The 27,029-nt window shown below is 53.1% G+C and overlaps 1 protein-coding gene across 1 annotated transcript; it reads left to right on the top strand.

Annotated features, from left to right (window-relative positions):
* The first annotated feature begins 8,984 nt into the window (after nucleotides 1–8,984).
* Nucleotides 8,985–26,125, top strand: FAAH (fatty acid amide hydrolase). The gene is made up of 15 exons (XM_012648951.1): nucleotides 8,985–9,369; nucleotides 15,772–15,885; nucleotides 18,063–18,197; nucleotides 18,399–18,532; nucleotides 18,610–18,816; nucleotides 19,061–19,101; nucleotides 19,264–19,388; nucleotides 20,821–20,946; nucleotides 21,470–21,567; nucleotides 23,118–23,217; nucleotides 23,515–23,555; nucleotides 24,285–24,324; nucleotides 24,730–24,838; nucleotides 25,392–25,537; nucleotides 25,745–26,125. Exons 1-15 carry the CDS (start codon nucleotides 9,175–9,177, stop codon nucleotides 25,871–25,873), a joined length of 1,740 nt encoding a protein of 579 aa, XP_012504405.1. The 5' UTR covers nucleotides 8,985–9,174; the 3' UTR covers nucleotides 25,874–26,125.
* The last annotated feature ends 904 nt before the right edge of the window (nucleotides 26,126–27,029 follow it).

Here is a 27,029-nt window from a genome sequence, read left to right as displayed (position 1 = left end):
CAGTTTTGGACTGTGTTTCAGCACTTCATCTTTATCCAACCATTGTTCTTGCTAGAGCACATGTTGTAAAAAACAATGCTGCTCAAACTACAGAGGCTGGACTTGGATACTCTCTGTCATCCACCCTATTCACCAGACCTTGCACCAACTGACTACCACATCTTCTAGGCTTTGGACTCTTTCTTGCAAGGAAACATTCAATTCTCAACAAGCTGTGGACAACACCTTTCGAGATTTCACTGCTCCTCGCTCTCCAGGCTTCTTTGCTGCTGGCATAAAGAAGCTACTGTCAAGATGGCAAAACTGCGTTGATATTTTAGGCACATACTTTGATTAATTGTACTGCTTCTTGTTTGAAATATAATAAACTATGCTTTTGATTCAAAATTGGATGTTTCATATTTAATGACCTGATACATACAATGGAATACAATAGAATACTACTCAGCAACATGAATGAATTTTAAAATAATCATGCTGAATGAAAGAAATCAGACCAAAAAAAGAGTATATACTAAATGATTCCATTTGTATAACAGTCTAGAAATTACAAACCAATTTATGGTGACAGACAGCAGATCAGTGGTTGCCTAGGGAGAGGAACGGTAAGAAAGGGATGGATACACAGAGGTCGTGAGGAAAGTTTTGGGGAAGATGGACATTGTATAATTTAAATTTGTGCAGTTTATTGTGCACCAATTATATCTTAAGAAAACTGTAAAATACATTTATACAAAACAACAACACATTTTGCAAGAAAATACACAAACAAAAAGATAGGCATTAAACAAGTTATGAGTTGCTTATGGTTGGAGAGGAAATAAGACTGAGGAGAAAAGAAGAAAATAAGTAGATAAAATGAGAGAGGGGCTTGGATGGATCAATGATGATAATGTTCCATGAACTCAACCCTCTGCATCTGAGGGAATGAATGAATGAATGATGAATGAACAAACCATTGGTCAGTAAAGAATGGTGTGTATTTCCTCCTGAGGTCGGGGGGCTGCCTCCCAAGAGGCCTTTCCTCTGACCCAAAGGTCTGACTGGTCAGGAGAGGGAATGTGACCGAGAAATGTACATGAAGGCAGGGACTCCTACAACTCCTACAATGTCACTGTCCTCTTGTCTTTTTTTTTCTTCTTCTGTCCTAGGGGACCAGACTCACTCAGTTCCTCTCTGTTCTGCTCCTTTCAAGCCCCCATGCCTTCAGTGATTGCAGTTCCCCAACTGGGGTACTTTATTTAGAGAGTATTTCTCCGGACTTAGACCTGGACTGTTACTATATTTATTGAAGGTGGCAGTGAGAGGCCCCAAAGTTGCAGCTCCAAGTTATACTCTGTATAATCCCATGATGGTCTAATATCATGGGATTATTCCTGCTCATTGCTGCTTGGACCCTCTCTAGGGCTCCCTTGAGGAACATCCTGCTTCCCTCTGGTGTCGTGGACTGCTTTTCCTTTTCCTCCAGTTTGATATCATTTGCTTTCTGTCTTCAGGAATTAAAAATTTTCTATCTTCTGGTTTTTTTTTTTTTTTCGGTTTACCAATAACTCTTTCTCCAGTTTTCTTTTTCTTTGAATAAACTTTCTACCCCAATCTCTCTCTCTACCTCCCCTTTAAGGCCAATAACTCTAGATTTGCCCTTTTGAGGCTATTTTCTAGATCTCGTAGGCATGCTTCATTCTTTTTCATTCTTTTTTCTTTTTTGACTGTATTTTCAAATAGCCTATCTTCGAGCTAATTCTTTCTTCTGCTTGGTCAATTCCTCTGTTGAGACACTCTGGTGCAAGTCTCAGTTTGTCAATTGAATCCTTCAGCTCCAGAATTTCTGCTTGCTTTTTTTTAATTATTTCAATCTCTTTGCTAAGTTTCTCTGATAGGCTTCTGAATTCCTTCTTTGTATTGTGTTGAAGTTCATTGAGCTTCGTCAGGACAGCTATTTTGAATTCTTTGTCTGAAAGGTCACATATCTCTATCACTCCAGGATTGGTCACTGGTATCTTACGTAGTTCTTTTGGTGAGGTCATGTCTTCCTGGATATTCCTGGTGCTTGCGGGTGTTTGTTGATGTCTGGGCATTGAAGAGTTAGATATTTATTTTAATCTTTGCAGTCTGGGCTTGTTTAAACCCATCCTTCTTGAGAAGGCTTTCCAGATATTCAAAGGAAATTAAGTGTTGTGATCTAAGTCTTTGGTCACTGTAGCTGTATCAGCACTGGAGGTGCCCCAAGCCCAGTAATGCTGTGACTCTTGCAGACTCCTGGTGGTACCGCCTTGGTGGACTTGGGTAAGATATGAGAGAATTCCCTGGATTACAAGGCAAAGTCTCTCACTCTCTTCCCTCACTCTGCACTGGGCTGCTGGAGTTGGGGGAGGAGTGATGTGGACACTCCCTTGTGGCCACCAGTGCCAGGTCACACCTGAAGCCAGCCCAATCTCACCTGAAGCCCTTGGTGATTGCTGCCTGGCTACCTCTCATGTTTATTCAAAGCCCAAGTGCTCTTTAGTCAGCAGGTGGTGAATTCTGCCAGGACTGGGTCCTTCCCTTCAGGGCAGCATGTTTCCTTCTGGCCCAGGCTGGGTCCAGAAATGCCTTCCAGGAACTAAGGCTGGATTCAGGGCCTCAGGAGTCTGCTTGGCATTTTATTTTACTGTGGCCGAGCTGGTAACCAAGTTGCAAAACAAAGTCCCCTGAATTCTTCCCTTTCCTTTCCCGGAGTGGAAGAAGCCTCTCCCTGAGCGGCGCTGCCTGTTGTCGGGGGAGGGGAGACACAGGCACTGGCTTGGCCACAGCTGCTGGTGTCTCACTGGGTCACGTGCACCCCAAGTCTGCTGGCTCCGAGTCAGCACAGCTGCAGGAATTGCCCAAGAACTGCAGCCCTCGTGGCCCATCTGCCTTATGAATTTAGTCCAGGCCCCAGGCTGCTTTTTGTCTGTCAGTGTTGGGACTAGCAGGAACTTGTGTTTCAGGGCAGAGGATTTCTCTCTCTCAGGGCTGGTGTTAAGGCTCTGGCACAATTCTGCCCTGTGGTGTGTACCCTGTGCCAGGACGGCCCTGAGTTCTAATGCAAAGTCCCACAGTTACTTCACTCTCCGTCCCCCGGGTACACAGATTCTCTGTCCACTCTGTGTGCTGGTGCGGCACTGCCAGGGGATGGGGAGGGGTGGTATAGGCAATGCAAGACTGTCTTTTCTGCCCTCTTCAGGGCCTCTTTCCTTGATATAATGTTAAAACCAGGTAGTATGGTCACTCATCTGATTTTTGCTTCTTCTGAAGGTGCTTGCTTGCATGGATAGTTGTTGAATTTGGTGTTTGCGTCGGAGGACAATCACTGGAGGTTTCTATTCAGCCATCTTGCTCCCTCCCCAAATCTGCAATCATCCTCTGTTTTTGTTTTTTTTAAATATGCTTTTTGTTGTTGTTATCGTTTTAATACGGGTAGCAAATGCATGTGCTTTACATCTGCCATCTGGAACCTGAGACCTCTGAATTGGGTTTTGAAGTACTGAGCCAGTGACAGGCAATGGAGGGAACAGAAAATGCCACAGGTATCCCTTGATGCCACTTCTAGGAGGCCCTCAGCTGACAGCCAGCACCAGGATAGCACCCTCTTTCCCACATACTGAGCTTGTAAGCCTAGACTTATGTTCCCTCAACTCGCAAAACCAGATGTGGGCTGTGTCTCTCTTAGGTGCTCCTGTTGCAAGGAAGTTGCAAGTCAGGGCAGAATCCAGGGAGCCTGGAGGCCTGGTAGCTGAATATCCAAACTGTCAGTGGAATGACATCAGAGTCACCAAGGACAGCTCCTTTTCTGTTTTCAAAGGGACTCACCTGGGGAGAGCCAGGAATCGCACCAGTCCCAGCCCTAAAGAGCCAAGGCCAAGAGACCAAATAAGAGGAGGTGGGGGCCTCTTCCTCTGGGGTACTTCGAGTGGTCCCGAGTTTTAGTGGCAGGCAGCCCTGGAACCTGTGGGGGATCCTGGAAAGGGAGAGAAGGACCAGAGTCCCTTGAGGGAACCCTGGGTGGGGAGATGTATTAATATTTTAGACACAAAGCAGTCTTCATTTTGCAGAATGATTCCTCAGATGAGTTCTTTAAATGACATATATTTATGTTAGGACTTGATTTACACACAACCTACCAAGAATATATTCTCTGTGATATATGAAATAAATGTGAAATAATGTCACACCCATGCTCCTAAAGACAGGAGGCGTGTGCTTTTTCTGCATGTCTGGTTTGCCACCCACAAGATGTGGTCTCCCACACCATCCTGGGTAGAAGAGCTTATGGCACACAAGCTGACTCGACACTCACACTGATGTCACCAGATCAAAGGAAAAATATGTAGCTCTCATGATCAAAACAAAAATGTTTCCCTAATAAAATTGCCATTGCTATGGCTCATTTTTAGTCACACTATTTTATTTAATGGTACAGGCCTTGCTGTATGTCAGGCACTATTTCAAGCACTTTACTAACGTTAACTCATTTAATTGTCATGGCAATCAATGAAGTAGAACAATATCCCCATTTTACAGATGAGGAAATCAAGGTACAGAATGGTAAAGAAACTAACCCCACAGTTTCAAATATAGGATAGAGCAAGCATAGCATTTCACGTATATCCAAAGAGGGCATAGGTTACAACAGGTTAAGAAAAACAGATTTAAGGGTCAAGTGTGGCTGGTGGGTTTCCAAGCTAATGACTTGGAACTTTTAACAGCAGTTCTAAAGTCTGGCTCTCTGTGTCTATGTTACAGAGGCAGCAGGGATTTTGAGTCTTGAAGACCCAGGTTTGATTCACCTGGGTGGAGCTGGGCCCTCCACTGGCTATGTAGCATTGAGCAAGTCACTCGTTGTCTGTGGGCCTCAGTTACTCATCTGAGGATGGGGAGGTACATCAGTTGGCTATTGCTTTGTAATGAACCAATCCCCAAATGAGTGGTATAAACAACCATCTATTACTCTCGGAGTCTATGGGTTGGCTTGTGGTTCTGCTGAGCTGAGTTCGCTTATGTATCTGCAGTCAGGTGAGTCTGCTTGTCTTGGCTTTCCCACCTGTGTAAGGGCCTGAGCAGGGGCAATGGGGCTGAGCAGGCTCTACTTCACATGGTTTCTAATCCTCTGGCAGGCTAGCTGGGGCTTGTTTTCCTGGCAGTGGAAGGGTTCCAAGACAGAGACAAAACAGTTCTCTTGAAGCCTAGGCTAACAGCTAGCACAACATTCCTTCCACTACTTTCCATTAGTTAAAGCAAGCCACCAGTATTTACAGGAGTGGGGAAGTAGACTCCACCTCTTGGGGAGAGGAGTTACAAAATGACTTTTCAAAGAGCACATGTACAAGGAGGGGTGGACTGTCAGGGTCATTTATGTAATCAATCTACCACAGGAGACAAACTCTCCCCAGACTCAGAGGAGCATGTGGGGTGGTAGGGGGACTCAGACAACTGCACTCAAAGACCTGACCGCTTTTAAAAATTGTCAGCAGCCCACAGATGGCAGTGTTTCTGAGTATGGTACCCTACCTCCCATGGAGGGTCGTGAGTTCCTGTTTTAGTCTGTTTGTGAGACTGGGGCATTTACAAAGAACAGAGAGTTTATTTCTTACAGTGCAAGATCAAGGATCTGGCAGATGTGGTGTCTGGAAAGGCTTGTTCTCTGCTTCATAGATGGTGCCTTGTGGCTGCATCCTCACGTAGCAGAAGGGCAGAAGGACAAAAGGTGCTGTGAACAGCTCCCTTGCACCTCTTTTATAGTCAGTCCCATTCATGACAGCAGAGCTCTCATGAACTAATCACCTCCCCCAAAAGTTCCACCTTTCTAATACCATCATAAGAGCTTTGGAGGGACACATACATTCAAATCATAGAAGTTCCTAGAACAGACCTGTGTCCTCCCCTTTAGTAGGCCACTGGCAAAGGCTCTCAGAAGTGAAAGGAAACCGAGAAGCAGAGAAGTTACTGTTCCCACGCCCAGAACAAAGACAGACTTCAAGTTCTCTGGAATCTGAGAAGCTCCCTTCCCTTCTGCAAGCTCTCCTCCCTCTCCGGGCAGCCCCACGTCTACCTCGAGGGAACCTGGGAAACTATTACCTGTCTTTCCACTCAACAGCTGAAGACACATAAGGATGACTTGTTCAAGGTCACCAGCTAACTGGGGAGGACCCCGAGCCTGGTCAGGGAACTTACCAGGCCGGCTTGATAGGCTGTAAGAGTAACTAACTGGCCCTTGCATGAACCACCTGAGTACAGGTGAGTGGTGTTGCCTTACCTCACTGATGCCTTTTAGATAACACAGGTGGAGCCCTGGAAACCCACGCCCACTAGATCTTCACATCCACCTGCTCTTCCATTCCACGACCTCAGCCTCTAGCTTGCCTCTCCCAACCCTCCTCCACACTGCCTTCCCAAAACACTGGTAGGATTGCATACATCTCTGCTTAAAATAAAGTGAGCTAACATTTACTGAGCTCTTACAGTGGGTGAGGAGCTGTTCCAAGCTCTTTCCTTGAATTAACTTGTTTAACATTGATAACAATTCCGTGAGGTAGTCACTGGTGTTATCTCCATTTTACAGATAAGGAAACTGAGGCAAAAGAGGTTAAAGTGGCTGACTCAAGGTTGTGATTTGAACTCAGGCAGTCTGGCTCCTGAGCCTGGGCTTCTCAGCCCAGAAAACCTCTCTCTGTAGGTCTCTGTTTTTCTAATAATAAGTAGTAACAACAATAACAATGTTTAAATTGCATGGATTGCTTACTATATGTTAGGCCCTGTTGTGGCCATGTTACTTGCATGAACTCATTTGATTCTTAACCATAGTACTACAGTATTAAGGGGTACTATTATTATCTTTATTTTATAGATAAGGAAACTGAGGCATAGAGTCCCACAACAAGGATGGGTTGCTAGACAGTCAGGTACAGAGCCAAGCTCTAAACCACTGTGCCATCATGCTAAGGGCTGTTTTCAGCCCATGGGTCAAGAATCCAAGGCTCTTTGGGTTCATACAGCATGATCTCTGCATATCCAGCAAAGCCTGTCCTTTATTTTGTGTCTTGGTCTATGCACACCTTTTTCCTTCCCAATAAGACCGAAGCTCCACAGGCTATATATATATATATATAATATATATATATATATGTATATTTTATCCACTGCTAAGAGTTGTAATTTTTTTTTTTTTTTGAGACAAAGTCTCACTCTGTTGCCTGGACTAGAGTGCAGTGGCATCATGGTAACTCACTGCAACTTCAGGACAGATTTTAAATCTAGTATTTGCCTCAGTTTCCCAGATCACCAAGGGGGCTATCACATGGTAGCAGGGGTCATGTCTGTTGAATTGAAGCACAGGACTTCAGAAGGGTCTCCAGATCCTCTCACAGGAATGAAGTGGCCACCCACCAGGATGGGAACATTAGACTCCTTCCTGGACTTGCTGTCTTGGCCTCCAAACCCATGCTAAACCCTGGATCCTTTTTGTGAACCCCATTCTATTTAATATGCCTGCAGGGAGCTTTCTGCTTAGAGAAGGCATCATTACAGCAAACACAAGTGAATGCTCTGTAAATGGAGCCCCTAAAGTAGCAAATATTTGCCTTACTCACAACAGATTATGAACTTGGTGGATAAGCCTCAGGAATGGCTGGTGTTTCCCTATGACAATAACATTATTTTCCCCTTGAGAGGCAGAGAGGGTCTGGAAGAATGCTTCTCATTTTACAAAAGGAAAAATTGAGTCACTCAAGGTCCGCCAGCAAGCGAAGGGTGAATTGAGGGCTAGAATCCTGTGCTTTTAATCAGGAGATGGGGTGAAGTGACCTCACAAGAACCACTTCAGATTGGGGTTTCCATCATCTGTACGTGTCAGCTCTCCTATTCTAGGGAAACGGGTCTAGGGATTTAAAACTTGCGAAGGAACCGAAGACTTGGAAGCACAAGGCTTTGGGCCCCTCCTGAATGTGCCCAAGAGCCTGACTTGAGGCCCTCAGGCCGGGATTCTTCCAGTAACGCCCAAGGCTCTCCACAGGTAGGCCTTGCATTCGGTTCATGATTGTTTACAGAGGGCCTGCTATGCGCCAGGCCCCGTTGTGAAAGACCTCACTGACTCCCCCTAACAATCCTGTACATAACCATCCCCCTTTTACAGATAAAGGCCCAGATTCAGAGAGGTAAAGACAGGCAGGAGTGCCCCCTCCAGTGTTTTCAGCCACAAAGCACTCTCCTGTCCGCCCCACAGCGCCTCACTTCCAAGGGGCAGTGAGGTGTGCTGCCTGCTGGTTAAGAGCACCTGAGTTTGAATCCCCACCCACCGAGCACCTGTGACCCACAGAAGTTATTTAACGCTTTTCCTCAGTTACCTCATAAATAAAATGAGCATAAAAATGCCTTTCTCATAGGGCTGTTGGGACAATAGAGGAGATAAAGCACATAAAGTTCTGTGAGAGAAGACTAGACGGCAGTAGAGGAGTACGTGTGTGTTTGTATGTGAGATTTATCGCCCCCATGAAGGGCGCCAGGTCCCCAGACTCTACCTGGTCCGGCGTTCCTTCTGCTTCCTGAGTGTGAAATCCAGGATGGCCCAGGACTGGGACAGGGTGACCCTGGGGAGGCCGGTCTGCAGGAAGTGGCCGAGCCAAAGGACAAGTGATGGGCGGTTTGGGCCATAAAGGAGAGAGCCCAGGGTGGGAGACACGGAGTCCTGGGGTTAGGGAAAGAGGAGGGGACAGCGGGTGGGCGCCCTAGAGGAACTTCCTGTTTCTGTCACCCGGCTGGCGCCCCAGAAGCCCGGCGCTGGGGAGAGATGGGCGCCCTGAGGTGCACAACCTGGCGTTTGGTTCTCCAGGAAGGATGCTGCTAACAGTTTGCAGAGGTTAATAAGGTCCCTGACCCCAAACTGTAGCTGCTCTCCGTCCTCTTGGCTGACCTGCCCCGCAGCGGAAGGACGGAGAGCAATTCGTTCGGACCGAGCCGCGGAGCTTGACTTCATCGTGTGCCGCTGGCCTTGGGTCTGCTGCCGGGCAACCGCGCGCCACCCCCGCGGGCCTTGCTCCTCCCGCGCAGGCGAGCGCGTGATCCCGGGCTGATCCAGGCCGGGTTTTGCGGCGGAGCGGTCCGGCAGCGGGCGCTGATTCTTCATCTGTCGCTGTCGGCAGCAATTGGCGGCGGGAGATCATGGTGCTGGACGAACTGTGGGCCGCGCTGTCTGGAGCCTCCGGGGCTGCCCTGGCCTGCTGCTTCGTGGCAGCGGCCGTGGCCCTGCGCTGGTCCGGGCGCTGGACGGCGCAGGGCGCGGCGGCCCGGGCGCGGCAGAGGCAGCGAGCCGGCCTGGAGAGCATGAACAAGGCGGCGCAGCGCTTCAGGCTCCAGGTGATGGCCGGGGCGGGGCGGGGCGGTGGGCACTGGGTGGGGTGCCCCCAGCAGCACTTTCCACCTCCTGGACGCGCGGAGGGCAGGTGGGCGGGCAGCACAGGTGTGTTACTTTCCAGAACCTCTCCTCGCCCTGATGCCTTAATGCATTCTGCACTCTTTGTGAGCCAGGTGGGGCGGGGAGGAAAGAAACGAAAGGTCGCGGAAGGCCATCGCTGCGTTGGGTCAAAGAGCAGCTTTGCTCTGTGCCGAAGAACGCTAAAACGCTAGCGTGACAACCAATAGGGTGCTAGGATTTAGGATTTGGAATCACGGAGTGATGGCCCAGGGAATCCAGAGAACTTAGAGTTCAAGCTCCTTGATTTGTGCATGAGGATCCTGAGGGAGCCAGAAAGAGACTTGCCAAGTGCACAGGGAGTTATTGGCAAAGCCAGGATAACAGGCTAACGGGGAAGTCTCCCCAGCTCCTGCGCTCCTGCTGTCGTTTCCAACCCCTAGCGAGCCTCTTCCCTGGGTGATCTGTCAACAAGCTTCGCTTCTCTCCGCGCTTCCCGTGGATTATCTCAATGTGTGTATTGGGGGGCAGGGGGAGTGCAGTGCCTGGCTGTGGTGGGGAGAGACCGCTCGTAGCCCCCACTTTCCTTCCTGGTGCAGGAAACCCTGGCCCCAGTTAGAAGCTCAAAAGCTGAACTCTGAGAGATGTTCTTATGTGCCGAGGGAGGGAGAACTTGCTGAGTGTTTGTGGGAGCTGACAGGTGGGAAGGCTTTGCAGGTGATGGGGACAGCAGGATTCAGGAGGGCATACCTAGGTGGGAAGCAGAGAGAAAGTCACAGAAAATTGCATTTAGCAGATGCTCAGCAAGTGATTTTTGTGTTGGGGCAAAATAAGAACTTAGGTGCCCAGCAGGACTCCCCAGGCTCCCTCTTGTGTAGAGGAGGGGAGCAGGGGAGAGATACTAGGAAGGAAGACTGAGCCTTGGATGCCATGCCCAGGGTGTGGCCTTGAATGTGTTGAGATTTTGGCTGGCTGTAATCCTATGAATTTACTCTGTGCCATCCCTGGGCCCAGGAAACGTCATATTTAATTATTTATTGAAATTAAACTATATCTGGTTCCAGCCTCCCTTTATCAAGCTGGCTGAAAAGTCCACTATCAGTCAATTTTTAGGATTTCCTCCTCTGAGATAGAGATGGTGTTCAACCCAAACTGGCTGCCTCCCCTGTGTGAGCACAGACTCTTCACTGTCTAGCCCCCTTCTCTGGCTGGGCTCTGCAGGTGCCCCTCTCAGGGGTCCTCGTATTTATCACCATCTCAGCCTGGATGCCCTCGGCTACTCCTGAGGCCCCATGTCCTTCTGTGCAGCCAGCTGAATTCCGCCAGCACCCAGAGCTGCGTGGGGAGCAGGTGCAGACATCTCACCCAGTTCCTGCCTGCAGAACTCCTCTCCCAGTCACAAAGAACCCAACTGTCTGGCAGGGGTGTGGGATGGTTGAAGGATCAGTCTGTCTTCCTGCACTTCAACTCCAAGCAGCGGCATCTACATGGTTTCCTTCTGCAGTAACTGCCCTTCATTATTTTTAAGAACCAAATCTTCCAGGACAGAAGTTTTGGCTCTGAAATACAAAAAGCTGTTTACACACCCTCCCTGGGGCAGGAAAGCCTGGCTGCCATCACCAAAGCTTAGCCCTTTTAGAAGGAGAAGCAGGAAATTACTTTTTGGGTTCCCAAAGACTGGAAGAGAAAGAGAGAACTATCTCTGGAGCCTCTGTGGTTTTGAGCAATTAGCAAAGGGCTGGGGTCTTGATGAAAATAGCTTTGTGGGCCTTGGGGGCAGGTAGGAGGTGGCAGTTTGAGCTGAACTCAGCCCAGCCTTGGGACCAGCTCCTCTCCTCACTCCCAACCCCTAAGGCACCCTCGTGCTTGGCCCCGGAGTCCATGGATGGGGGGGAGGTGGGATCTGAGACAGTCTCAGCAGCCTTTCTTCTGGGGCTCTCTCAGCCCAGCCCTGACTGGCCAGGGGCACCTGAGGCAAGCGGGACTCTGCAGGCCCTGCCAGAACACAGCAGTGTGTTGTAAAGCTCCGGTCTGAGAGATTCTGGACAATCCTAGTTGGGAGCCCAGATACCTAGGTGTGTTCTAAGGAGGACACAGGCTGGACAGGCGGGGACCTAAGCACCTTCTTAATCTTCGCAAACTAGTTTACTCTCTCTAGACTCTCGAGCAACTCTGGAGAAAAGTGTGTTTCTGGCAACTGTCTCTTGGCCATGTGAGGCTTACCTGTAATAACCTCTCCCCCATTCTTTCCCCACCCCGACCTCTGACTGGTTTCTGGACTGAGGAGAAGGGACCACCCTTGATAGAATACTATGCCTGGGAGACACACCACAGAACACCCACTCGTACCTCTGTGCCTTTGCACATGTTGTTTTACCCTGAATGGCTTTTCTCACATCTCTGACAACCTGCTTATCACAGACCCACTGGTCTTACAAAATACCACTTCCTTCCTTCAACTTCCTGCTGGATTGACCTGTAGTTCTGTCTCCTGGCCTTCTCCAAACCTACCTGGCACATTCCTTTAAAACAAAATGATTCAGTTAGACAAATTGAAAGGGGAGCATGGTTATTGTAGTCTGCATGATCAAATATCTTGAAATAGAACAAAAGTGATAAAAACCATGAAGGGAAAGAAAAGAGGACAATCTAGGAGACCTGGAACTGGGACACTAGGTGGTTCGGGAGACACAGAAACAGATGGGGGAGGGGCAGTGCTCAGGTGATGGGTGTAGTATCCCTCTCTTGAAAAATTAACATGTGGCCACATGGTTAGAAGTTATCCATGTGCTTCCCTGCAGTCTCCCTCACCTCCCCAGATTGGCTTCCTGGAGGTGCAGACATACTGTGGTGTCTTGTGAAAAGAGAAAATGTCTCAGCTGCCTGATACTAGTTGAAGTCTTAAAAATAGCTGTTAGCAGGCATGTCATCAACTGTCAACAGGGAAGAACACGGGAATGAATTAAAATTTGTGCAGAGAACGAAGGGGAGCACGCTGACAGCTTTTGGCTGACGCACACAGGGATTTTGTGGGCACCTCACAGTGGGGTTGGAGGAGATGGTGACCAGACTGTTGGTGGTAATTATCCCAGTGTGGAGGGCTCTCTGCCGATTTTGACTTTCTTCTCCGTACTGTAGGTAATTTTTTTTTTACAATGAACTCATATAATCAGAAAAAAACCCAACTTTTTATTTTCATTGTGAAATGGGAAAGGCAAGATGCAGTACTGTGTGTATAATATGATTCCTTTGTGCAAAAAAGAATATATGTAAATGGCTGTATACATTGTTGGTTTTTCATATACATTTTCTTTTCCTGCAAGAGTACATCAGAAACTGTTAAACTCTGGTTGCCTTTTTAGAGGAGGGACTGTGCAGGGGGACCAGGGGTGGAGGGTGTGCTCACTTTTCATTTTGTAAACCTTTAAAAAAAATATATCAACAGGGATTATCTGGTGTGTTTGGGGAGAAATCATGGGCCCATTTTTGTCTTCTTTATAGCTCCCTGTATTAAAAAAAAATCCCAAATGTCGTATCAGTTTAGCAAATTCAGAGAAGTGCTCCCGATATTGAGGGCCTCAGGTACAGAGGCTGCGGGGTATGCGGACAGCGTGCTCTGCTCTGGGACTGTGGTGAGTGTGAGGGGGCAGTGGAGTCTTGGGAGAGGGGCTCAGAAGGAGTCTGACCAGACCATGGCCTGGAAGCACCTCCTGGCACATGCTCTGGAGCTTGTGATGCGGCATGGTAGGGATTTTAAGGGGAGAGGCAAGGCCACGTTGGACTTTGTACTGTCTGGCCCTATTGGGAAATGTGAGTCGGAGGGGCAAGCTTGGGCAGGGCAGCAGTTAGGTGGCCCCTGTGTGACCCAGGAGAAAAGGATGAGCCCTAATGAGGGCCTTGGTAGAGGGAATAGAGAGGTGACCATTTATTAATATTTTCCAGAGCTACTTAGAGGGCTTGGTGACTAATTGGGTGCATGTGGGAGGGAGAGGGAGGAGCTAGAAGACACCTGTTTTCTTTCCTTAATGCCTGAAGACAGAACCCTCCCCTGAGTACAGGGTACAGGTACACAGAAGAGGAGTCGGTTAGATGTGGGGGATAGCCAGGCACGGTGGCTCACTTTGGGAGGCTGAGGGGGTAGGATTGCTTGAGCTCCTGAGTTCAAGATCAGCCTAGGCAACATCGTGTGACCCTGTCTCTACAAAAACTTTAAAAAATTAGCTGGATGTGGTGGCACGCGTCTGTAGTCCCAGCTACTCAGAAGGCTGGGGCAGGAGGATCACTTGAGCCCAGGAGTTCAAGGCTGCAGTGAGCTATGATCGTACCACTGCACTCCAGCCTGGGTGACAGAGCAAGACCCTGTGTCTTAAAAAAAGAAAAAAAAAAAGTGGGGGAGGCAATGAGCTTAGAGGGATAGGAATAGCCCAGTGGGCTGGTTTGAGCTCCGTTGGGTCGGGCTGGGTGCGGGACCTGGAGGCTGTGGGACGGGTGAAGTGTCGGGAGAGAGTTAGGGCATATGGAGGGGTGGAAGCCAGGGGAGGGAAGGCCTTCTCCCAGTTCTCCCAGCCTCAGAGAGGGAAGAAAAAGTGCCCGGAGGAACCTGGAGGAGCTTCTGTATCTCCTCACATCTGGCCCCTTCTCAGACAGGCCTGCCCGTCCCGTCGGAGTCAGTGCTCTGTCGTCTCCGTCACAGCGCTCTGTTTCTCTGCTGTCTCACACTTACCGTGGCCGGGCTCTTATTTAACTCGTTCATTTTCTTTTTCTTTTTTTTTTTTTGAGACAGAGTCTCACTGTGTTGCCCGGGCTAGAGTGCCGTGGCGTCATCCTAGCTCACAGCAACCTCAAACTCCCGGGCTCAAGCGATCCTCCTGCCTCAGCCTCCCGAGTAGCTGGGACTACAGGCATGTGCCACCATGCCTGGCTAATTTTTTCTATATATTTTTGGTTGTCCAATTAATTTCTTTCTAATTTTAGTAGAGATGGGGTCTCGCTGTTGCTCAGGCTGGTCTCAAACTCCTGAGCTCAAACAATCCGCCCAGAGAGCTAGGATTACAGGTGTGAGCCACCGCGCCTGGCCTAACTCGTTCATTTTCTTGAATGCAGGCTCTCTGAAAGTGGGGACTTTGTCTGTCTTGGTTACCTCTAAATTCATAGCCCCTAACATAGTCCTTGGCACATAGTAGTTGTCCAGAACATGTTTGTTAACTGACTAAATAAATGAATGACATAAGTAGCAGCCAAGAGGCATGAGGGGAACCAGGAGAGTGTAGCGTCTCCATGTTCAGGAGAAATCGAAGGGAGCCGGTGTGTGGCCTCGATACCTTTGAGTGCCTCAGCGAGACATGGAGTAAGATAAGAGGAGTCCTGTACTGTTGGGTTTGGTAACTAGGATGTTGTGGTGACCTTGGCAAGAGTAGGGGAGCGTGGGGTGATAAGTGGTGGCTGTGACTCAGCGTTTGCTAACTGCTTCTGCCTTTGAGGTGGGAGCAGGCAGGCATTTGCAGGCAGGGGCTGACCCAGGGACTTCGGAGCCCTTGAGGCCCGGCGGTCAGATGCCTGCTCCAATGTCCCTCTTCCTGCAGAGCCCTTCCCTGCCCACCCTACCCACGGGCTGCCCATTCACGGCACACCTTTTTCTTTTCTCTAAGTTATTTCTCACTATCTAAAATCTTGTTTACCTATTAACTATCTGCTCACCCCATCCCTGCCCCATGGGCTCCTGTGGGCGTGCCTAGTGCAGTGCTGGTACAGACCAGGCAGCCAATACGTGAAAGTAGAAATCCTCCCTTTCGGGTGTGGCCTCTAGCCACAGACCTCACCACCCAGGATGGGTCTTCTTGTTTTTGCCCTCCCCTGCTGGGGGTCGTGGGTCGGGTGACAGTGCGCAGTCAGTGGGCAGCCTGTGCTGGGTGGGCAGAGCACTGTAGTTTACCTTTATGGTCCTGGGCAGGGCTCTTCCTCTCTTTGAGCCTCAGTTTCTTTATCTATGCAGTGAGAATGATAGGAAGATTTAATTAAAACATGGAGCACACAGCACGGTGCCGGGCACACAGAAGGCGGCCGTTGCTGGGGGTTGTTTATAATGGTTTAACGATCAGCCGGGGCATGGCCTCTCGCTGGGCACTCCCCAGCAGGCTTCTGGAGGAGATATATCGGCACTCTCCAGGGATGGCAAGGGCCTGCCCAGCCTGGGCCGTTTCTGGTGTCAGAGCTGCGGGTGGGCATGTCTGCGTGGATCAGCATGTGACAGTGAGCATCTGCTTGGGTATGCGTGGGGACTGAGGGGTGTGGGCCACACATGTCTGCTGCAGGCACTTGAGGGACTGATCAGAGTGTGTCTCCCACAGAACCCAGACCTGGACTCAGAGGTGCTGCTGGCCCTGTCCCTGCCTCAACTGGTGCAGAAGTTACACAGTGGGGAAGTGTCCCCTGAGGCTGCCCTCTTCACCTATATGGGAAAGGTAAGGCCAACACAAGCCAGCCAGGGATCCTCCCTGCAGCCTCCCGCAACCCCCTACACAGGCGGTGGGGAAACTTGGCCTGGACTTTGTCCCACTGAGGGCCATGGGGAGGCCACAGTGCCAGGGACTGCCAGGGAGGGAAGGAGCCAGAGCACTCTGTGTGTTTGTATATGTGTCACTGAGCATGTTGTCTTAGCTGGAAACTTGGAATGCAGCCCAGACTTCCCTCTCCCTCCTGCCTCTACTCCATTGGTCATTGTGTGGTCTGTTCCCTTCTGATATGTCTCTGCTGTCCCTCCCCTTGTGTTATCCCCCTTCAGCCACCCTGGCCCTCCACCATCTCCCTCCATGCCCAAGCACCAGCCTCCTTGCCAGGTGCTCTCTCGGGTCCCCAGCTCTTCAGGGCCTGCTCTTGTGCTCCTCCTCTGTCCCCAGCATCTCCTCTGGCCAAGGCCTCCTGGAGCTGGGGGCACCAGCAGCTCAGCCTCGCTCTGCACTGGCTTGAGTGGGGCTCCTTTGCCAGGAAGTCTCTTTCCCTCTTCTCTGCCCCTCTCGGTGCCACAGATTCCCCTGGCTGTGCCTTCAGGGCCCAGAGCAGGAGGCATTCCTGACGCTCCTCCCCTCCCAGCCCCAGTTAGCTTAGCGTTGCCTTTTTGGTGCTCACTCTCGCTCTCTAACACTACAGTTCTCATTGCCGTATCAGGCTCACTTTCTCTTTCTCTTTCCCATGTCTGCTATGGGCTCTTTGTAGACAGAGCTTGTCTTATCTGTCTTTGACCCTTAGTGCTGAACACGTTGCCTTCCACTTAGTAAATGCTCAAGAGATAGGAGGGAGGGAGGACAAATTCTGTTTTATGAGTTGGCTTATATGATTTCTTGAAAGAGTGTTTTTTTTGTTTTTTGAGACAGTCTCGCTCGATTGCCCAGGCTAGAGTGCTGTGGCATCATCCTAGCTCACAGCAACCTCAAACTCCTGGGCTCAAGCGATCCTCCTGGCTCAGCCTCCCGAGTAGCTGGGACTACAGGCATGCGCCACCATGCCCGGCTAATTTTTTCTATATATTTTTGGTTGTCCAGCCAATTTCTTTCTATTTTTAGTAGAGACAGGGTCTCGCTCTTGCTCAGGCTGGTCTCGAACTCCTGAGCTCAAACGATCCTCCTGCCTCGGCCTCCCAGAGTGCCAGGATTACAGGCGTGAGCCACCGCGCCTGGCCCTGAAAGAGCATTTGGTAGTGAGTGTGACCCCCAGGCAGGTGAATGAGTCTACGTGAGGGTTGTGTGACAATGTGTGAGGGACCGCAGCTGAGCAAGCCAGGCAGTATTGCTCCTTCCCATCAAGTCCCTGAAAGGTCCCTGCTCTTCTTAGTCAATCATAGAGAACGTTCTGTTTACACATTGGCCTCCCTTCCTGCCTTGGATAGCCTGGGGACAGATTTTGCATAAGCCTGAGTGTGGCAACACAACCTGCTGGGTTTTCCTTGGGTGTCTCACAGGAGTAGGAGTATTTACTACTCATTTTACTCTGGACTTCCCTCTGTATCACCCAGTGGGGTGTGGTTTCAGTGCTCTGGGCAGATGTCCATTATTATTGTGACACTCCTTTTAGTCAAGCTCCTGCCCCCTTTACCACAATCAGTCCATTACTCCATGTGACTGAACAGATTCCAGAGTTTCCGGGCCGGGTGCGGGGTAGAGGAGGGAGTGCCGGGCTCTGGGAGGCAGGGATCTAGGTCGAGCCCTGCTCTGCAGCTGTTCCGAGTGTGACCTGAGACAGGTCTGTCCCTATCTAGTTCCTGTCTGCCTCACTGGGCACAGATGTGGCTTGGAGGAGGTGGGGAGGAGTGGTCAGTGTTCATCTTCCTCCCAGCTCGTCCCCTGCTGGGGGCATCTGAAGCCTGTATCTTGCTCCCTTGAGTGCCCTGGTTTGCCCTGGCCCGGGAGTACCCTCTCTGCCTTGGGGTCAAAGGCTAGAAAGAGCCAGGCTGAGGGTGGGGCCAGATGTCCCCATGAAGCGGGTGCTGGGCTCTAGGTCGTCCTCTGTGCTCTGGGCCACATTGCCGGTTACTCTTTCCCTGGGTATACTTTAAAAGGCCAATTGTATACAATGTATATTTTTACCACAATTTTTTTTAAAGGCCAGTTTAACTCTACCTTGTATCTATTTTCCCCTCCCCCAGGCCTGGGAGGTGAACAAAGGGACCAACTGTGTGACCTCCTACCTGGCAGACTGTGAGACTTGGCTGTCCGAGGCTCCCAGTCAGGGTCTGCTCTATGGGGTCCCTGTGAGCCTCAAGGAGTGTTTCACCTACAAGGTACGCCCTGCCTCAGTGTCAGGCCAGGTGTGTGTCCTGGGTCACTTTGGGCCCCCACAGGAGGTATCAGGTCCAGAGGCTTTGAGAGGGGATGCTGGGTGTGCCTTGCCTTGGCCTGTTTGACAGTGGCAGGAGTGGACCCTGGGCTGCCTGCCCTGACTCATCAGCCATGTCCTTCTTGGTGCTCATCCCTCCTCCCAGGGCCAGGACTCGACGCTGGGCTTAAGCCTGAACGAGGGGGTGCCGGCGGAGTGCGACAGCGTGGTGGTGCGCGTGCTGAAGCTGCAGGGTGCCGTGCCCTTCGTGCACACCAATGTCCCCCAGTCCATGTTCAGGTTGGGTCTCAGGAGTGGGGAGTGGTGGGGGCACAGATGCCAGCATGACATGGCTGACCGATCCCTGCTTCCTCCAGCTATGACTGCAGTAACCCCCTCTTCGGCCAGACCACAAACCCATGGAAGTCCTCCAAGAGCCCAGGTGGCTCCTCAGGGGGTGAGGGGGCCCTCATTGGGTCTGGAGGCTCCCCCCTGGGCTTAGGCACTGACATCGGAGGCAGCATCCGCTTCCCCTCTTCCTTCTGTGGCATCTGTGGCCTCAAGCCCACATCGAACCGCCTCAGGTATGATACGTGGAGGGAGCTTCTGGGCCTCTTGCTGTGTGACCTTGGCCTAGCTTCCAACCTCTCTGGGTTCCAGGCAGGGGTTCACTCACCAGGAGTTTGCTGGGAGGGAGTGTTACAGCACCATTGGCTGTGCGTGGTTCCCTGTTTCCAAGGTGGTGAGAGTTCGGAGCTGCTGTGTGAGCGTGGGGATGGGCAGAGGGTGACCATTTCCTGTTTCCAACATCTTGTGTTTCTTATCTAGCAAGAGTGGCCTGAAGGGCTGTGTCTATGGACAGACGGCAGGTGAGGTCTGTGGTCCCCTCAGTACCCTGGAGGAGGGTGGGGGTTGGTCTGATTCACCTCTGCCCCTGCATCTCTGGTGGGCAGTGTCCGGCCCCCAGGCCACTCTGGGTCTGAGTTCCCACCTCCTCATCCTGCTCACGTCCTTCCCCTCCTGTCCCACAGTGCAGCTCTCTGTTGGCCCCATGGCCCGGGACGTGGAGAGCCTGGCCCTGTGCCTGCGAGCCCTGCTGTGTGAGGACATGTTTCGCTTGGACCCCACTGTTCCCCCCCTGCCCTTCAGGGAGGAGGTGAGCCAGGGTGGGGCTGGGCGTGGGGTGGACTCCTGCAAGGTGGGCAGGTCTGGAGGCCCTGTCTCCTGAAAACTGCCCAGCCTGGCCTCGGAGGCCAAGGTCAGCCGCTACTCCACAGACAGCCGCCAGATGGAGCCCTCGCCTGCATTTGGAAACCTCAGACTTTCAAACTAGAAATGCCAGTGAGGAATCAATTCCCAGAGGGAGAACTCCTGTACCTCGGCTGTGTGTGGCCCTGTGTAGATAGCAGCCTTTCTTACAAAATTCCTGTCTGTATCCGCAGCATCCAGAGGCTGAGTGAGCTGGGATGTGTGGGCAGTGTGGAGGGCTGGCTCCCCCAAACATCACCAAAACAGCCCATGGGTGAGAGAGAGCTGAGCCTGTCGCTCTCCCATGAGGGACCTCGGGTGGCCCCAGAGCCTCGACAGCGACTCAGAGGGCTGAGGCCTCTGAGATCTTGAAGCCTGGTTTAAGGCAGGGCTTTCAGCAAGGGGCTTGGTTAGGACTGCGTAAGGGTCCTGATGTAATATTAATCCTTACGGATTGGTGGACACAGCAAGCTGAGGATGTTGAGGTGAGAGATCCGAAGACCCATGGGGTGTAAACTGCCATGGGATGCTTTCTGTGGGAGAGTTGATGGGCCTTTCAAGAATGAACAGCAAGGTTATTTGTACGTATGTACAAAGCATTCAGGAGTGGTGAAGTTAGACGGATGCTGACAGAGGCACAGTAAACAGCAAGCTCCATTCCTCAGCATCCCAGAATTTCTCTTTCCTGTGCAGACCTCTTGCCCTCGCCCCAGCCCGGGTGGCCTTGGAGGGGCTATGGATCTGTGGACGGGGAGTAGCCTTGGTGTTTCCTGGGAGGGGGCAGGCTGGCAGATCTGGCTGGCGGGGGTGATCTCCCTCTCCTTAGCAGATGGGGGTGTTCTGACTGTATCCAAGGGTTCAGCCAGGCAGCCACGAGCCCCTTCCAGAGGGGGAGGAGAGGAAGAGATGAGGTCCCTGTCCAGAGGTCTGGAAGAGTTTATCCTGGGAGGCAGGACAGGTAGTGGAGAGCCTCAGGAGACAGGATGCCTGGGATTTTCAGACCTAACCTTGTCACTCTGCATTGGGTGGCTTTGGGCAAGTCCCAGCCCCATTCTGAGCCTCAGTCTCCCTATGTGGACCTCAAGCCTCAGTTTCTTCACATGACCAGTGGGAATTGTCATCCTTGCTCTGCCCACCTCCACGTCATTGTGAAGGTGTTTTATGAAACGGTCAGATGCTGGAGGGGCTGGCCTCCCTGGTGATCAGTTTTCAGGGGAACCATTGCCAGAGGGATCCAGGCTGCAGCCTTGTAGCTGAGTCTGGGGCTGAGAGCTTCTCTGGGCCCAGGAGCCCTGCCTAGGGCCATCCTCTCCTGAACTGACCCTGTGTTTTGCCCGCAGGTCTACACAAGCTCTCGGCCCCTGCGTGTGGGGTACTATGAGACCGACAACTATACCATGCCCACCCCGGCCATGAGGCGAGCCCTGCTGGAGACCAAGCAGAGCCTTGAGGCTGCTGGCCACACGGTATGGCTGCAGGAGGCTGGGTATCCTGGCATCTCTTCTTCTCCAGGGCGGTCCTCCTGGTACCCACGGCCACTCCCTCCCTGGCATCCTGGCCACTGACTGTTTTGTGGTTGGAGATAGGAACTGTGGCCCTGTAGGACCAGTATATGGGGGGATGATCAGAATGATTGGGATGAGTGATTGAGGAGAACTAAACATCATGCTGGGTAACATGTGAGCACTGCTTTTGGGGGGCTGCGTCCACAAGCAGGGGAGCACAGCTGTCCAGAGTTCCCAGGGCCCTGAGATGGTGGGCCAGTGGGTTTTGGACTGGTCATCTGAGACAACTTTGTGTGGCTCCAGGCTTCTGTCATGCTGTGCATTTACAGGGAGTTTTCATGGGTCAGTAAGACTGCCTTCGTGGCTCTAGTGAGAGCTGCTATGCGGGCTAGTCCAGTACCTCCACAGGGCTGCCCAGCAACATGGGGTCATGGCAGCCAAGAGTTGTTAGGTCTGGAGTCCTTACACCTCTCAATCCCTGCAGCTGGTTCCCTTCTTGCCAAGCAACATACCCCACGCTCTGGAGACCCTGTCGACAGGTGGGCTGTTCAGTGATGGCGGCCACAGCTTCCTACAGAACTTGTGAGTGATGTTGGGCTCTGGGGATTGTGGTGGGATCAGAAAAGTGGGCAGGCCCAGGGAGAGCAACTGGGTGCTGTGACCCCCAGGACAGGCCTCAGCTGAGCACAAAGAAGGTCTGAGCATTCTGAGCAGGGACCCTGCTGTCCCTCCAGCTGTGCAGGTTGAGCCTGGGGATCCTTTGCTGGGGAGACTTTGGGAAGGTGCCCGTGCTAGGGGGCCGGGATTGAGCATCCATGGCCTACCCCTGAGCTGAGCATGTTGTGAGGTAGGAGGCAGGCAGAGGGTGTCTGCCTGTCTGTCTGAGAAAGATTAGAGGCAAGGGCAGGGTCAAGGCAGGAGGGTGGGGGTCTGGACAGCATGCTGTGACTCCAGGCTCTGTCTGTCTGACTTGAGCCAAGTCTTTCCTTTCCAGCAGGACCTCAGTTTTCTCTTCTGTAAAGTGGGATGGGATGGACCAGACTAATTTTCAGGGACTTTGCAGAGCTCATGTTTAGAGAAGCTCGTTCCTCTTACCTGTTTTCCATCCTTGAAGGTTGGCAGGGGCACAGGACAGGACTGTGAAGGTGCCTCTGGTGATGTCCCTGGGCTGGCTGGACTGGTGCCCCTCAGAGCATAAACCCACTTCCTGTGCCTCCGCTGTGGGGAGGTTGGTCCTGCAGCCTTCCTTGGTCAAGGGCTCCACCTGTCATATTCCTCTCCCTCCCCAGCAGCCGAGTGTGGTCCAGGCTTTAGTGGAAGGGATTACCTCTCACTCTGGCCCTAGGGATGAGGCCCCAGGATCAGCTGCCTGAGACCTTTCCCCTGAGACCTTTTGGTTTTTTTTGAGACAGAGTCTTACTCCGTTGCCCAGACTGGAGTGCTGTGGTGTCAGCCTAGCTCACAGCAACCTCAAACTCCTGGGCTCAAGCGATCCTCCTGCCTCAGCCTCCCGAGTAGCTGGGACTATAGGCGTGCACCACCATACCTGGCTAATTTTTACTATTTTTAGTATAGACAGGGTCTCGCTCTTGCTCAGGCTGGTCTTGAACTCCTGAGCTCAAGCAATCCTCCTGTCTTGGCCTCCCAGAGTGCTAGGATTACAGGCGTGAGCCACCGCACCCGGCCTGCTCTGAGATCTTGAGCCAGAGACAGCCTCAGAGACATGCTTCACGGGGGCCCTACCTGCCCTGCCCTACTGAGCCTCCAGGCTGGCCTCAGTGCCGTTGGGGAGATGCCCTCAGTGAGGCTGGTCAGGGAGATGTTGCCCTCAGTCTCTATTGCTCTGAGCTGGATTTGCCCGAGAGGGAGACACTGAGTCCTGCCTTGGGGAACTCCAGTGGGTGTGGGGTGGAGCCCAGGTGTCCCGAAGGATCAGTAGGAGTAAACCACGTGTTTGAAAGGAGACAGATAACAGATCAGAGACCAGGAGTTGCTGAGTCTGGAGAGGAGGGGGGCGGACAGAGTCACTGAGTGAAGAACACGGTCTGCAGTGGGTGGGGGTAAGCGAGCTGGAAGGGTGCCGGGACGGGGTGCTGGGATGGGGTGCCTGGACTGGGCCTTTTGTCTCCCAGCAAAGGTGATCTCGTGGACCCCTGCTTGGGGGACCTGATCTCAATTCTGAGGCTGCCCAGCTGGCTTAAAGGACTGCTGGCTTTCCTGCTGAAGCCTCTGGTGAGGGCACATGAGTGGAGGGGACAAAGGTGGGCTGGGAGGGCGCTTCCGGGGGCCCCCTGTCCCATGACACCTGTCACCTGCCCCCTGAGACTCTCCTGTGTTGGGCAGGCACAGCCTCTTCTCTCCAGCTCCGCCTAGACTGCTCTCCTCCCCCATGCCCTGTGCGTGCCAAAAGGGGGGGCCCCTGTGGGGGGACACATGGTGGGGAGGAGGCCCCGGTGGCTTAGCCTGAAGAAGGTTGTCGCGAGCCCTGGTCCAAAGCTGAGTCACTGACCGTGCGTCTGTCCTCTGCAGATCCCAAGGCTGGCGGCCTTCCTCAGCAGCATGAAGCCTCGGTGAGGTTACGTCCTGTGCCCAGATGCCTGCCCCTGCCTTCCCCAACCTGGGCTGGGTCCAGGTGGTTTCTGATGGGAAAAGACTCAAGGGAAGTAGCCTCTGAGGCTGGAAATGGTCCAGGCAGGGGGGCAACCTCTGTGGCTGTCAGGTGGGACCTGTTGTCTTAGCAGGGTCCAGGTCTGGCTAGAGAGCAAGGGCCTGAGTGGGAGGGGAGAAGGTTGACTTGGCTGGGGGAGGGGCGCGGGGACCAGGAAGGGGCTGGCCTGGGCTGGGGGAGGGGCCCTGGGCGCTAGAAAACCCAGGAGAGATGCTGCTCTTAGAGATCTGAGCTGAACCGAGCTGTACTGGGTCCTACCTGCCCCCCAGTGGCTTGGGCTGGAAAAGCAAAGCAGGGCGAGAACTGCCCGGCCCCAGGCCCTGGCATCCTGTGGAGGCAGTCAGGACCTTTGACAGCTCGGGTCTCTCCCGCGTCCTGAGGGTAGGGAGGAACCCAGCCTGGTGTGGTCCTGGTTGTGCTTTAGAGTCACTAATGCCCAGCCTACATCCTCCTGGGGCCTCATTTTCTCATCTGGACAGTGGGGATTTGAACCTCTGCCTTCTCAGAGCTCCCATGTGTTGAGGAGGGTCCACGGAGGAGTAAGATCTGGAGTGTTAGAAGTAGGGGTCTGACATTGCTGGTCCCCACGCCTGTGACTGTCACGGCTGGTGACCTTGCTCCTTCTGCCCAGGTCGGCTGGAAAGCTCTGGGAACTGCAGCATGAGATCGAGGTGAGGCCAGAGCCCCTGGATTAGAGTAGGGTGGCAGGGGAGGGTGGTGTTGGGCAGGGGACCTGCCACTGCCCCCACTGGCTTCCTGGAATGGCTTGTCATCCCCCTCCTCCGTGCACTGCCACATGGGCCCCGCTCTCTCACCCTCATTGGCCCAGATGGCCTCCTTGGGGGCTGGGACGGCCTGGGCTGTGCGGCACGTGGCCCTGCCCTGGAAGAGTTGTGGCTACGGTTCGTGTGGGAGAAGAAGCGCTGCCTGCCCACCCGGAGACCTCTGTCCCGTTGTGCCTCAGTTCAGATCCAGGGGCAGGTGCTAGGGCCAGAGCCACCCCAGCCACAGTCCCTGTATTAGAGCTGGGGTGGTCTGGGTCTTAGTGCCTCGCTAGAGTGCGGGTTCCTCCCCAGATGTACCGTAACAGCGTGATTGCTCAGTGGAGAGCGCTAGACCTGGATGTGCTGCTGACCCCCATGCTGGGCCCTGCTCTGGACTTGAATGCCCCAGGCAAGGCCACAGGTGAGGCCTGCTGACCCACCCATGCCCCTGGCACCACCACCTGTCCCTTCTGTGAATTCAGCCCTGTGCCCTGCAGGGCTGCCAGGAACTAGAAGAAGCAGAGGCCTAGGGGAGGTCTCCACCCCTGGGGGAGGACCCCACCCTGGGGGCCCACTGCCTAGCTGGAGAGACTACTCATGTGGGAAGCCCTGGGAGGGAATGAGCTCCCCGTCATCAGCACTATTCATGTTGGGGATCTTGAGTTACAGAGTCTGTAGTTGGGGGAGGTGGTGTTTGAAGTCCAGATGGGATTTGGACAAGCTGAGAAAACAGGAACAACATTCCAGGTGGGGGAAACTGTGTGGGCAAAGGCATGGGACAACCATCAATGGGATGTCCAGCCCAGCCCTGAAACCTGGCTTCCTGGGCTTTGTCCCAGTCTCACCCTGGGAGGGAGATTTCCCTGGCTGTGGATGCAGGGTGCCATTTCACAGAGGGATCGACTAAGGCCCAGAGAGAGTGGTTGGCACTGAAGGTCTCAGGGTCTCTGCCAGCTACTTGCGGTGTGTTCCAGGGGCCATCAGCTACACTCTGCTCTACAACTGCCTGGACTTCCCTGCGGGGGTGGTGCCTGTCACCACTGTGACCACCGAGGACGATGCCCAGATGGAGCATTACTCGGGCTACTTTGGGGATATCTGGGACAAGGTGCTGCAAAAGGTGAGGACTGGGCTGTCCCCCTCCTCTGAACTCATACCCCTACCCTGACTCTAGCTGCTGCAGGGGACCCAATATCAGCACTTGCTGTCCTCGCCAACCTCTCTTAAAGCTAGGCCCGAAAGGCTGTGGCCTCGCCCTGCTTCGCTGCCTCTCCTCTCCAGCTGGGGTGCTTCCTGGGCCCCCGTCCTGACACCGGTGTCCCTGCAGGCCGTGAGGAAGAGCGTGGGGCTGCCTGTGGCCGTGCAGTGTGTGGCTCTGCCCTGGCATGAAGAGTTGTGTCTGCGGTTCATGCGGGAGGTGGAGCGACTGATGACCCCTGAGAAGCGGCCATCCTGACAGCTCTGGCTCCGGAAGACCTGAGACCATCACGCTCTGCAGCCCAGCCTAGTCAGGGCACAGCCGCCACCCTGCGAGAAAACGTTCAGCATGGGGCAGAGGCTCCATGTCCTCTCCCTTGATCCTCTGCAAGAAGTGCACACACCCAGACCTTGCTTCCACTCTGCTCCCCTCTCCCTGCCCTGATCCCCACCCCATGTGGCAGCCAGTGGTATGACACGGGCCAAGGCCCAACTAACAGTCAAGAAACAGTGCCTCGTCTGTGTACTTTCTGGGCGTCATTGTTAGCGTGCTGGGGGCTGCGGCCTGTTGAGGGCAGGGCTGGCCTGACCATCCAGGGCCGGGCTCCAGCCATGCTGGTCTCCCCCACCACGGCTCCCCTGTTGCCCATCACCCACAGGAGGGACGCACTTCACCCTGTCCTCCTCTCTCACTTGGCTAAGCCCTGCTCTGCTGGACGCTGCCTTTTGTCTTCTTCCTTTGTTCCTATCCTCTGCCCAGAATGCCCTGTCTGCCCCTCTACCACTCTAGCCACTGAGGCCTGGCTCACGTCCTTCTTTCTCCAGGGGGCCTTCCTCCTCCCTCTGAGCCCTGGACTGTGTGGGCTGTTTCCTCCCCATCTGCCCCGTGTGGTGGGCATCTGTGGGTGGGCCGGCCTCCCTTAGCACGCTGGCTCTCCTTGACTGCAGGGGCCCCATTGCTGCACCTTTGTCCTCCGTGGCCCGCACAGGGCCAGGTGCGGGACAGCAGGGGAAGCGCCTGCGTTGGGCTGCAGGGAGTCTGGAGTGCTGGCCCTGAGCTGTGCTGCTGGGGAGAGGAGCCCACAGGCCTGGGGAGGTGAGCACGAGACCAGGCGACCTGGCAGAGTGCTCACCAGGCTGCCAAGGCCTGGATTGCTCTGGAAGGCTTCCTGAAGGAGGTGGACCTGTGTTGAGCCTAGAAGGTTCCCAGAGGCTGAGATAGGGGATGAGGACATCCCAGGGAGAAGGGACAGTACGTGCAAAGACCAAGGTGAGTTTGGTAATTGGCAGGCTTGTTGAATGGACATAGGAGAAGCAGAGAAGTAGATGAGACCAGATCAAGGTGGATGGACATGGGCAGCAAGCAGCCAGGTCAGGAACTCGAATTCCATCTCAGGGGTGACGGGAGCTCTTGG

Source organism: Propithecus coquereli, unplaced genomic scaffold, assembly GCF_000956105.1.
Source record: "Propithecus coquereli isolate 6110/MARCELLA unplaced genomic scaffold, Pcoq_1.0 Scaffold299, whole genome shotgun sequence".
Taxonomy (NCBI): domain Eukaryota; kingdom Metazoa; phylum Chordata; class Mammalia; order Primates; family Indriidae; genus Propithecus; species Propithecus coquereli.
The sequence above is the reverse complement of the archived record's forward strand: the minus strand, read 5'-3'. Positions and strand labels throughout refer to the sequence as shown.